Source organism: Vigna umbellata, unplaced genomic scaffold (genome assembly GCF_029865625.1).
Source record: "Vigna umbellata cultivar VRB3 unplaced genomic scaffold, Vumbellata_1.0 scaffold_695, whole genome shotgun sequence".
NCBI classification, from domain to species: domain Eukaryota; kingdom Viridiplantae; phylum Streptophyta; class Magnoliopsida; order Fabales; family Fabaceae; genus Vigna; species Vigna umbellata.
The window spans coordinates 25,173-38,477 of NW_028274462.1; the positions used below are offsets into that span (position 1 = coordinate 25,173).

Sequence of the window (13,305 nt, forward strand, 5' to 3'; positions counted from 1 at the left end):
AATTGCACTTAAACTAGTCATCCATTAGCTCCTTCAACCATATACCCACCTCAATACAATGTACTCCATAGTTCTAATGACTCAGAATAATATATTCTAACAAAATAAGTGCAAATTATTAAGAATAAAAATACAAATTGAAAGTACAGTATTGAATACAAATAAAAAAGTTAGGTGGGATATAAAATAAATAAATATTTATAAAACATTACATCTTTAGGTTTAGTGTTGATTGGTCTCTTATGAACAACTCATAATTGTTTTAGTTCAGGTTGCTGAATTTAATAGTTTTTTCTTGATTTCTAATGAACTAAAAATAATGGTCAATTTCGGTGGCTAACTGATCAATAAATAAACCCAAATAATCTAACACCATATTGTATAGGACAAAAAAAAATTGACTTTGCACTAAAATACAATATAACTGCAAAGTGTGATGCAGCTATATAATAGTAGATTAAGTATGAGGCAGCAGGTAGCGATGCATTATAATTTTTTGAATGATTGCTCTATTTTAAAGTTGCTGAGTTTTATTTTTTGATAACCTAGACCAATAATAATGGTCAATTTCAATGACAAACGCATAAATAAATAATTCCAAATATTTAACATAGTGTAGTACTAGACAAAGGCATAGTCACACCATAATATGCAAATATATGTTAAAATATCACATTAAACTCATAAACATTATCCTTCAAATTTTGAGTTCAGATGTTGTGATATGGAGTATTCATCTTTGAGTGGTTAAAGCAATTCGGATAAGACGTGAGTGAATCGTGTTATTAAGGTTTATTATATGAAAAACTCATTCCTTATTAATATTCAATCTCTCTCATTTATTTTTATATATTTATCTATTTTATCTTATTAAAAGAGAATTTGATTTATTTGAATTTTAAGAGTAGATTTTGTGGATACTCAAATCAATAAGAGAGGAATGATCTATAAATGAGAGTGAGAATAATTATGAAGTTAGTATTCTTTAAGAAATTCTGGTTGTATTTATAAGATCAAACGTGAATCGTGGATCTATATTCCTGGGTCAATATTCCTGTCAGAATAATAATAATCTAATAAATAATTACAAAAAGATAAATAATAATTATTATGCCAAATTACTGAGATTTAATTATAATATATAAATACGATTCAAATAAGTGTAGGTTGAGACTTAATATGTCTATTGGACCCGATAAAAACATAAACTCCAGGAGTTTGGTTTGGGTCGAGCTACGTGGTTTGTAGATGGATTGATCATTTGGTCGAGTTCATGATTGGTCATTTCATTAAAAGTCTGCTCGACTTTGTTGAGTTTCTTTTATATTGTTCGAGCGTGCCGAGCCCCGAGCTTTCTTCTTTTTTGTAATTTTTGTACTTGAGTGTTGTTATGCCAAGTTATCCCTATATTTGGATGTCGGGCTCATTATGTTAAAGTAGAGAGATTGAAAGATCTTGAAAAGATCTAGAAATACGGTGGATAGATGTTATTAATTAAAATAAGAAAAAAGATAAGTTATGTAGAGGTGAAATGAAACACATGATTATAATTTATTGTTATAGATTGGGGATTTTTATTATGTGCATAATACATGTTTATATAAAAAGGGTTTAATGTCTCCGTAGGTTCCTATTTTGGTCATGAATTTCAAATAGGTCTTCTTTCTTTTCGGTGTATCAATTGAATCCTTGTTTTTGTAAAATTAAATCAATTAGAGGCCTACCATTAAATTGGACAAACGACCGTTACAGTATTGGTTACGTGGCATGGTCATTGCAGTTACTAAGCAGACGTGACATTTAAAAACATTTTTGTATTAAATAAAGAAGAAGGAACAGAAGTATAATCAGTTTTGGGTAAGGGTATAGTTGGAAAAAAGAAAAAATTAAAGGGCAAGACGTTTTAATTGAGGAATGCAACTAAGATTGGGGAAACAAATTGGGGGGTTTTATTATTAGGGTTCGCATGAGGGAAGAAAAATCGTGATCTTTGTTCGAGCTGAAGCGACAAGGTTCGTCGGTGAAGAAGAAGTAGTTGGAAGCGGCAGAGTGCATGCAGGGGTTCGTGTCTCGGTAGGTCAGGTGTGGGTCCTTTATTGATAAGAAACTACAATATTCGGTGGTGGTCCCCTAAAGCAACCCAAGAACCAATCATGTCATCATCACAGTTATCTGAAGTGTGTATGAATGACTAGGAAGCTCAACTATAAATGTGTGTATAAATGACAATGATGCCAAGTTTAAGGATCTTATTATGTAATAGTCTAAGGAACAATGTTTATGGTTTTACTGCTATGTAATTTAATGAATGACAATGATGCCAACTATGTATGGTTTTGGATGTATTACAATGTTTTGGATATATTAGAATTTCCTTCTTTGACGTCTTATATATTACAATGACCAGGAACTGTATTTCCATTGTTGTATCACTAAAGCATAAGTAGTATTTTTTAATAGTTTGGTGGGCACAATTATGTTTAGAAATTTTGCAGGTCTTATATCTGATACTGTATATGTTAGGGTATAAGGTGGGAGGTAATGAGAAGGAGAAGAAAGATAGGAGGGAAGTGAGGCTGAACGGTATCGATCGTAAAGGTCGAACGTTGGAAGGCAGGGAGCACATGTTAGGGGCTGGAAAGTGGGGGACCGAACGGTAGAAGGTGGGGAGCTATGTGACCGAACGGTAGAGGGAGGACGACTAGACCGAACGGTCGAGAACAGGGAGGTAGTTGGACGAGCGATAGAGGAGGGTGGACGACCAGACCGAACGGTCGTGAGCAGGGAGGTAGTTGGACGAGCGGTAGACGAGGGAGGACGACCAGCTCCATAATTGCTTCCCTCTGTTCTTAGCAGTTTTAGCTGTTCTTACCACTGTTTTCTCTCCACACAGGCAAAGGGGTGATGCACCATCAATCGTAGATACTCCACCACCACGAAAAATGAAATTAGAGTTTTGATTCCGCCACCCATTGCATGTCGAAGATGAACAAGAATGAGACTTCTGCACTTCATTATCCATCACTTCGAATCGAAGAAAGAACGCGCACCCTCCCACTTCCAACTACATAATCTTCACCCACGAACACTGGCGCTTTGAATCAAAGAAAGAATGGGATTTTTTCCCTCACGCGAACCCTACTAGTAAGAACCCCCAATTTGTTTCCCCGATCTCAGTTGCATTTCTCAATTAAAGGGGGCTGCCCTTAAAGTTTTTCAATTTTCCTAGTATGCCCTTACCCAAAAGTGATTATACCTCTGTTCCTTCTTCTTTATTTAATACAAAAATGCTTTTAAATGCCATGTCTGCTTAGTAACTGCAATGACCATGCCACGTAACCAATACTGTAACGACCGTTTGTCCAATTTAACGGAAGGTCTGTAATTGATTTAATTTTACAAAAACAAGGACTCAATTGATACGCCGAAAAGAAAGAGGGCCTATTTGAAATTCATGACCAAAATAGGAACCTACGGAGACATTAAACCTATAAAGGGAGCTAAACCTTACTCTTTATCTCTATAAATTATGGTATGATTAACACGTATTTTTTAATGTGCATGAATTGCTTTGATGGACGCATATTTTGGTTTGTCCTTGTTGAAATTCTTTTGGCATTTATTTAAATTGTGATGCAGTGCAGTTTGACTTTATGAAAATCAGTGCAATTTTTCCTGGCCTTTGTATTTACGGTGCACACTTGGTTGATGCCATGATTCTTATTCATGCGGTATAGTGTTGATGTTATGCCTCTTTTTAGTCCATCGGTGCTTTATAATTATCCATTACTTAAGTCATTAAAGTTTTGTTAAAAAGAATAATAATTGGTGCATGAAGGTGAAAAAAAAATCAGACGCTGGCTTTATGAACTTTGACCCATGCTTTTGAAAATAAAGTGACGAATGAAATATTAAGAATACAACTTCTGAAATATTTTTTCTTTGTGCAGTGGTTTCTGGACGATTGTTTAAAATTTTTTTAAAAATTTATGCATGCTTATATTTTTTAGTCATGCTGAAAATTCTTGAGTGAGTGCCTTCCAATTAATCTTTTTCATTGTTATCAAGTTCCTTATAATTTATGCAGTGCTTATAATATTATATTGTTAATTAGACCATTAAAATATAGTTTGAAGACTGGTTCAATGTTGGAAAAAATTCCCAAAAAAATGACGTTTTGATTATGAACCTTAATCCACATTTTCTTTTGAAAAAATATATATGATACATTGAATTAGAAAGTCAACGTTTGAGTTATGGTGTTTAAGTAGTGATATATTTTTCTTACGTGCATAAGTGTTGGCTTATTGTTTGCTAACTGCTGCATGATTTAAATATATATATATATATATATATATATATATATATATATATATATATATATATATGTATGTATGTTATGGTGCAGCGATAATTCTGGTTTTTTTATGCCTTGCTCTGAGTGTTTTTTTATGCCTTAGTTGGAGGGCTTTGGTGTCGTAATGAGCTTGGTGCTTCATTGTCGTAATATGCTTTTTGGTGCATGACATTCCATGTTTTGGGAATAAGTTTTCCTCCAAGCTCCTCAAGCTTATAAGCATTGTTCTAGAGGGCTTGGGGATGTTTGTCTTGTTTTTCTTGCTTGTGCAGGGCTTTTCTGTAGTAGTTAGCATAAAGGACAAAAACAAATTACATAAAAAATTGAGAATAAAAATTCCAAAATCGTAAACATTTTTTTAACAATATATATTTGTCAACGATTTGACAACGTTAGGTGGCGGTTGTGGATTGGCCAAATTTAAAAAAAAAACAGAGATAGAATTGATCAGGGGCAAGGGCAAAATTGGAAGGGAAATTTACGAAATTTTGTTTCGCGCTTTCTCTATTCTTCTTTCATTCATATTTATGCTTTGTCATCTCTCGCGTTCTTTCATCTCTCGCGTTCTTTCATCTCTCTCGTTCTCTCATCTCTTTGGTTCTGTCATCTTTCTCGTGTTTGAACCCTACTGCCACGTTGTTCCTTGTCGCAGTTTTGGACCTCCGTCTTGTGCCTTGTCGCTATTTTAGACCTCCATCTTGTGCAATATTGAAGCCGTCTTGGTCGTCGCTGTCGAGCATTGATATTGTGTCTTCTCGTTGTCTTGGTGTTTTTTGGTAAGTAGAACTGCACAAACCCTAAACATGTTTTCCAGCATTGGCATTTTCGTGTTTCGGTAACCCTAACCATGTTCTCAGTGTGGATTGTTGTTTTTTTATCTTATAACTGGAGGTCCAATGGCATCCCAAAAAGGAAATGTAAGATGAAATTTAATTTTTTTTATAGATGATGTGTTATCCTCTGAATTTTAGTTAATAATAATGATTTGTTAATTTTGTGTAGTGGCACCTTCGTACCTCGATGGATTCATCAATCATTGTTGAAATGAATCGCTTACTAGGAAAGCGTCATGTAGAGCGCATTAGGATGACTCCATTTAGGTGGTGTTTGCATATTCTAAGCCCTTTGGAGGTAAATTTGAAATTATTGAAGGTGATGGTGTGCCGCTGGGCTAGGCACTATGTTAGTTTTAGAGTTAGTCAACAATTGGTCCCGTTTACTGTTTTTGATGTGTTCATGAGCACATGTTTAAAAAAAGGTGGTTTAGACATCCCTTTTGATGAATCAATAATTGGATTGGTTGGTCAAATGTTTAATCCAAAAACCACCACTTTGAAGGAGATGATCGACATGTTTAATGCGATTGTCCAGGATAAAAACATTGAGGTTGATGTAGTATGTAAGTTATATATATTAGTGTGTTTGGTTGCATTTTATTTTCCTAGGAAGTCTGTCTATGTTTCTAACATGCCTTGTGCAGTGTTAGATGACGTAGACAGTTTGTGTTATATGATTACTGGTGTACATAAACATATTGTACATAATTTAAATAAATGTATGAAGAAAATAATGTCGGGAGCTATCGTCCAGTCACTGAGTCTTAGTGGCAATGTGACCGTGTTGTAGGTAACATGATTTATAATTTTTTAACTCAATGGAATAGATAACATTGTAAAATATGGGTCACTATTTATTTTGATATTGTAGGCTTGGGCAGTTGAAAGACTTTTTTTGCATGGTCATGCTTCTCACAAGAAGTTCCCGCGCATATTGTGATGGTTCCTGTATAACTCAAGGACAAAAAAAAACTGATCATATCTTCCAGACCGGAGATGTAAGTCTTTCAACCTTTGATATATGTATTTTTTAATTATTGATTGTCGTAATTCACTAATTTTGTTGTTTGTGTTTGGTATAGTTAAATCTCGAGTGGTATGTAAGTAAGCAAGATCGTAAATTGCCTAAAATCTGTGCTGCTTTCCACATGGATGACGGAGGGATAGGTAAAGGATCGTTGGTTGAACGATCCAGGGTTGAGGAAGCAAATGATGAAAGCTCTGATGATGGCACTTGGGAAGCAGGTGCTGAGGAGAGAATGAGGAAAAACAATTGAGATATCATAACATTGAATGCCAAGATTGGAGTTCTTACGAGGGAGTTAATTGAAATTTGTCAAACTTCAATCTTTAATGAAGAAGTTGCATGTGGTACTGATGAAGAAGTTGGTGGTGGAGGTCATGAAGCACATGTAGGTGGAGGTGATGAAGAAGGTGATGGTGGAGGTGATGAAGAAGGTGATGGTGGAGGTGATGAAGAAGATGCTAGTGGAGTTGCTGAAGACCCTGCATGTGCATTTAATGAAGTACCAGGGAATGACGAACCTATACATGAAGATGAGAAAGTTTCAGCATGTCATCATCCAAGTGTTTGTATTAAAATTGATGATAATGGTGATGATGATGAAGGGGAGGTGGTACCATTGGCGATCCCCCTATTGTGCAGTTTTGTTGGTGATCTAACCACTATTGTCGATGTTGAGCAATTGTACTATTGTTTACAATATTTTTGAACCCCGACAACGGAAATATTTCTATCCCCGGTAACAGCGCCAAAAACTTGTTTTCCTCTCGGCAAGTGTAACCGAATTGTAGCAAGTAATAATCCTGGTAAGACCAAGTATCGCTTTCCAAGAGACTCAAGGCCTAGACACTTATGTGATTATTTAATTAATGGGTTAAATATGTTTTTAGTCCGTAAACTATTGGTCGTTTTTGGTTTTAGTCCCTCTTTCAAAATAAGGTACAATTTGGTCCTCATTCTTTTCGAAACTTTGATTTTAGTCCTCGAAAACTAACGCCGTTAAAAATGTGCTAATGTGTCTAACGTCTCTGTCCACGTGTAATTGCTTTTTTGCTGACGTGTGTTAAGTGATTTGGGGATGGAACTGATTTTCGAAACAACTACTCTCCAAGTCAAGCTTTTCTTGAAGTGACCCAATCTCTACCTTCACTTTGTCTTCTCTATTCTTCAATTCTTCTTCTATTTTATCAAAGTCTTCAACTTGATACACCACACGCAGAAGTGACACAAGCTCCGAGATACTCATTTCGCTGTAATGCTTTTGAGAAGTAGTAGGAATGGAGCTCTACAAAGACCCAGGTTCGGTTTTGGATTGAAGTGCCATGAGAAGTTCAAAAGACGCCGACTTTTTTCTGTGGGTGAACCGAGCTAAAGAAGAAGAAGCTGCTACCTCTGTGCAAGCAATGAAATTTGAGCAAATGAAGAAAGAAAGTGTGTTTGGAAACGTATGAAAGAAGATGAAATGAAAAAGGTGAACAGGGAAAGGGAACGACAAAAAAGTGTTTATTTGTGAAAAGTGAAAACGTATTTTAAAATATTGAATGAAGATTATATATATGTATTTGATGAATCAATATTTTATTCACTTCACTTAGTTTATTGTGCTATAATTAATCAGGGAATTGTGCTTAATTGTTCGGTATTTCCCCGTTTTTACTAATTGTGCTTAAATTAACCAATAATTCTTATTTTAATTAATTTGAATTATTTGAGACTAATTATTTGTATTAGTGATTGCAGGGAAAATTTTGGAAATATAATTAGGAATATTTGAAGGGTTGTGACATAATTCAAGACTCTCCCTTAGAGAAATTTGCACAAGAAGTGGACATTATGGTCATTTTACTCTTTGAAGGGGGTGCTTCATTATTGGAAAAAGGGGTGACATCAAACAAATTGAAGTACGTAAATGGTGCAGAGAGTTGGTTTGGACGTGATTCAAGGAAGAAGGCACATCTTATTTTTAATGAATGGATTAGTTGTGTGCTTTATTCAATTGAAAGAAATGTCACGTTATGCTGCCACGACCAACTTTAACAAATGCAAGCACATGCTTTCACCGTTGGAAAAGAGCAACACGTTAGGGATGGGTCTCATGGTTATTCAAGGAGAAAAGCACATTTTTTATGGAGAAGCTCTCGGACAGTAGAGAATATCCAGAATGAAGCATGCAGTGCAGGCGTAGCACGCGGGACACAAGGCCTTCAGCAGGAGCAGCCACCGAGAGCTGGGATGCGTGGAAGCCAAACGAGAATCATCTTCCATTTTATTCCAGCAATTCCTTCAGCTTGGTCCACCACGCCACACCTTAGAATGAGGAGGAAGCCACACCAGCAGCGCCCTCATTCCAGTAGAAGCATCAAGTTTCACGGCTGGAAGAAGCATACACTTCACGGACCAACAAAGAGAAGCAAGCCAATGGAGCAGAGAGCACGGCGTGCACCAGCAGAGGCAGCAGCTTCACGTGCAGCAACAACAGCATCCAGCAGCTACCTTCAACACGATCCAGCCTGCATATCACGCTCCAGCTTCATCCACAAAATCCAGCAGCTGCTGCATCCAGAAGACAACGTCAAACAACTTGGAAATGGTATATGCAGGGAAGACCAGCAGCTGCACATCCAGCTACCACCATCCGGAGCCTTCACGGTCTCAGAAACCTTCATGTGGGCAGCATCAGCACCATGGAAAGAAAGAAACACACCCTTGGCAGCAGGTTGGAGACGGAAGAGTGCTGGACAACAGCAGTGGTGACGTCCTGCTATTGGGAGCAACTCGATTTTGGCCAGAGAAGAGCTCCATGCACTGCTGGAAGGAGAATGAGCAGCCACCCACGTTGGGGTCTTCCATGTCAAGCAAGCTTTGGAGTTTCATTATGAAGAGTTGAACCGTATATATCTCGGCCTGTATGTATGTTGGGCAACCACTTGCTTTGGAAGATGACTGGACAGTGAAAGGAAGCTCACGGCTTGATATACAAAAGAAGGAGAAAACGGAGCAACCATGGGAGCAGTTCCGTCCAGCGAGCTCCTGGTCAAGAAAGGAAGAGATACGTTCCAGCAGTCATCCAGAGCAAGGAAGGTTAGTGTCACGGCAGCAGCTGGTCACACCTTTGCTGGGAGAAGAACATCACGGCTAGCTAAGGTGCAACTCACTGGCTTGAAGAAAAGAAAGAAAAGCAAGTCCAGCAAAGAACCACGGTCATGGCCTGGTAGTAGTAGTCCAGAAGAAGAAGAAGACGTCCCAGTAGAAGCAACGTGGAAGTGCAACATGAAGAGAAGTTCACGGCCTTGCTGCACTATGAGAGATTCGCGTCCAAGCATGGAGAAAGGATTTCCAGCCCAGCAATGCAAGGCCACGTCCAACCACACCCAGCACACATGAAGAATGAAGTTGGAGAAGTCTGCAGCACGGTCCAGGAAGCTTGAAGGATAGTAGCTTTGTTGTTGATGTCTTGGAGTGAGACACTCATGACCCTTGAAGAGTTCACGGTTCAGCAGAGGAGTCTTCACGTTCCCAGCCACGTCCAGGAGCATCACGGGTCCAGCAATTCAGGAAAGAGAAGACTAGGTGGAATGGCAGCATGCGGAAGTGTACTGAGGGCCCCACCTTATTTATTTCTGGCACAAAGAATGGAAGAAATTAGTTTTAAAGGATGGTAATGGTATACCAGATTGGAAGGCATAGGCAGAATACACCACCGCCACTACATCTGCATTACCAGCGAAGGAAGCATTCACTTCCAAGATATAAAAGGAAGGTGTGTGGTAGGAGTGAGAGTTACGTCTGGGGAGAGTCTTTCTCTCTTCCAGAAAGCTTCCAATAGTTAAGTTTTACAGTTTCAGTATTTTAGTGTAGTGTAGAAGTAGAGAGTGGAGAGCTTGAAGTGAGAGGGCCGTGAGGATTTTTTTTTGCTGCTGAGGACTGGACAGTGGCGTGGGCATTGAACAGCTGGAGATTTCACGGCATGCAGTGGCTGTAGTGGAAAATGCACAGTAGAAATTGGAGGCCAAAACGGTGTGCAAGTTTTAATTTAACTGTGTTGGTTGTTGTAATAATTTCATGCACAATTTAAATTCAATGCAATTTCATGTTGTTAAATTCCAGAATTGTTTGTTGCTTTTATTTTGTTGTTGTAATTTAATTTCTGTTGCAATATAATTTCTGTCGTTGTATGCCTATCGTTTAATTTTTACTGTTGCTTGCATTACATTGTTGAATATTGCACGTTAAATTATTAGCTGTAGTTTTGATCTAAATGTTTTGCCGCCGTAATGTTGATGTTGTTTTCAGATTTGAATTTTACTGTTTTATGTTTTTACTTTTTACTGTATTTTCATTTTTACTATTTTTTGTTTTTACTATTTTCTATATTTTATGTTTTCTGTATTTTGCTTTTACTGTTTTACTGATTTTGAATTTCTGTATTTATTATTTTTACTGTTATTATTTACTGCTGTAATTTCTTTTTCTGTTTTTACTGTTTTCTGTTTTTACTGTTTTCTGTATTTACGTTTTCTGTATTTTCTATTTTTCTGTATTCTTGTTTTTACTGTCCCAGATTTATTTTTAGTGTTTTATGTTACTGTATTTTCGTTTTTTTTTACTGCTTTCTAAAATTTACTGTTTTATTGTTTTCACTGTTTTCTGTATTTATTGTTTACTGTATTTTCGTTTTTTGTATTTTTACTTTTCTGTATTTTAGTTTTCTGTTTCAGAACTGTTTTTAATGATTCACTGTTCACTGCAATTTCGTTTTTACTGTAGTAATTTCGTTTTTACCGTTTTAATTTTGTTTTACTGTACTGCATTTTACTTCATCGTATTTATTTCAACGTTTTTAAAATTCAGTCGCATTTAATTTTCATCGCAAAAACAACCATTTCAAACCCCCCCCACTTCGTGTGTGATCCGAAACTTGAACCACAATTTGGTCCTTGAGAGACGACCTAGGAGTCACTTCCTAGTATCTATACTGCATTCTTTTATGCAATCAAATTTGTATGCGGTGCGACCCGCGTACCAAATTTTGGCGCCGTTGCCGGGGACCAAACGGTTCAGTCTTAGGTTTTTTGTTGTGTCATTATGTGTTGTGTTTTGTAGTTAGTTGTTGTTTCTGAAAAAAAAAAAGAAAAAAAAACTGTAATTGTTATTTTTACTCCATGTTATGCTTTCGTATAATCTTTGCGTGAAGTGGAAGTCCAGGTCTGAGACAGATTTTGAACTAGAATAGAGAAAATGACGGATTCTCAAGACTGGACGTATAAGCTGATCAAGAGGCTTCCCAAATTCCATGGATTGACACATGAGGATCCATACAGGCACTTCAAGGAGTTTTATTCGATGTGCTCATCCATGAGGCCTGTTGGTGTTTCAGAGGAGGAAGTACATATGAGAATGTTTCCAATGTCACTTCAAGATGAAGCAAAAGACTGGTTCATATACCAGTATCCTTTTAATAGTTGGCAGGAAACACAACAAAAATTCCTCGACAAGTTTTTCACAGCGGAAAAGGTGATCAGCATTAGGAGGAAGATAACTGCCATTGAGCAGTTTAAAGAAGAAAGCCTAGCAGATTATTGGGAAAGGTTCAACAGGCTCTGCACAACTTGTCCAAACCACCAAATTTCAGAGCATTTGCTCTTGATTTATTTTTATGAAGGGCTCCTGGACAGTGAAAGGATACTTGTGGATGCAACTGCTAGTGGATGTTTGATGGATAGAACCCCAGCAGAAGCAAGGAAGTTGCTCTGCAAGCTGGCTGGTGAAAAGCCAATTGAGGTAACAAAGGCAGAACCTGAGCAGCCTGTTTTGGATTCTGACACTGATAGCCCTGAGGAAGCAGTTGATGACTTAGAGATTGGTAAAGAACTTTTCAATGAGCAAAAACAGGTTTATTCTGAACCTGATATTCCAATTACTTTACCCGATTTGCAGACACATTCAATTGCATGTGATTTGACGCACATTGATTCTCTAGGGTTTATGACTAATACTGATACAAATTTGATTGACCATTCTAAAATTTTTAATTCAGTGTCAGCCATTGAACCCATTGGTAAAAGTCGTGTCAATATTGATTTTGAAATAGAAACTGTGCAATCTGATGACTTTATAGAGTTAGGACTAAACTTTGATTTAACACAGTTTTCTGAAAATTTTGAATGTGATTGTGAATCTGGTTCTTGCTCCAGTTGTGCTGAAATTGATTATGCGTTACACCCAGACTCTATGTTTATAACAGATGCTATTAATTGTGAGTTTGATGACAAGGATGTAGATTTAAAAGAGAATGCAGGTGCTGACATTAAGGAATTCATGATTGATGAAGAAGAGTATATTGCTACTTCTTTGAGCGAGCCAGAGATATCTATTCCGGTGTCACACACTCAACAACTGCTAGTGGAAGGAGAGATACTGCTGAAACGAATTGCTACGAGAAGAATACTGATGAAGCAGTTCTTCCTCAAATTTTCTTTGCTGAATCCTGTGATGAAAAACATCTCCCTACTTGTCCAAGTTTGGCAACTGCCACCATAACCAGGGGAGTTTTCCTGTTCCTTCTTCCCTTAATTTTCTTAGTTTGCGAATTAGGGGAGAATTCTGATTTTCTTAGTTTACGATTTATTATTTAAAAAATAAAAAAATAAAAAAATAAAAAAAAATTGTGTTATGTTTCAAGTCTGTTATTTTGTTAATGTATGTTTTGTAAATATGTGTTTTGTTTGTTGTTTTTGACATATGTGTTTTAACTGCTTTGATATTTTGATTCGGTATTAGGTCTTTTGTTTCGTTAATATGTGTTCTGTTTTTATTTAATTATTTAGTTTTCGTTTTTGTTAAAAAAAAAATAATAATAATAACACAGAGCAAAATTGCAGTAAAAAGCAGAGAGGTGAGGTTTGAGCAGAGATATAATCTGAGTGCATTTATTGAAAATAACATGATACACAGAAAACATTTTGTCCTACACTGCTGATAATAAAATAAAATGCATAAAAACAAAATAAAGATGTTCAGGGTTCGATAATTTCTGATCGTTAAATATTACAGACCATAAAAAAAACATAAACAAAAATTAAAAACAT

The 13,305-nt window shown here is 36.6% G+C and overlaps 1 protein-coding gene across 1 annotated transcript; it reads left to right on the top strand.

The window, feature by feature from the left end:
• The first annotated feature begins 11,420 nt into the window (after positions 1–11,420).
• On the top strand, positions 11,421–12,757 carry LOC148190623 (uncharacterized). The gene has a single exon (XM_088102736.1). It carries the CDS (start codon positions 11,456–11,458, stop codon positions 12,755–12,757), a length of 1,302 nt encoding a protein of 433 aa, XP_087958862.1. The 5' UTR covers positions 11,421–11,455.
• Positions 12,758–13,305: the final 548 nt, after the last annotated feature.

Excerpts from the sequence above, each read along its gene's own strand:
- LOC148190623 (XM_088102736.1), top strand. The coding sequence starts at position 11,456 with ATGACGGATTCTCAAGACTGGACGTATAAGCTGATCAAGAGGCTTCCC.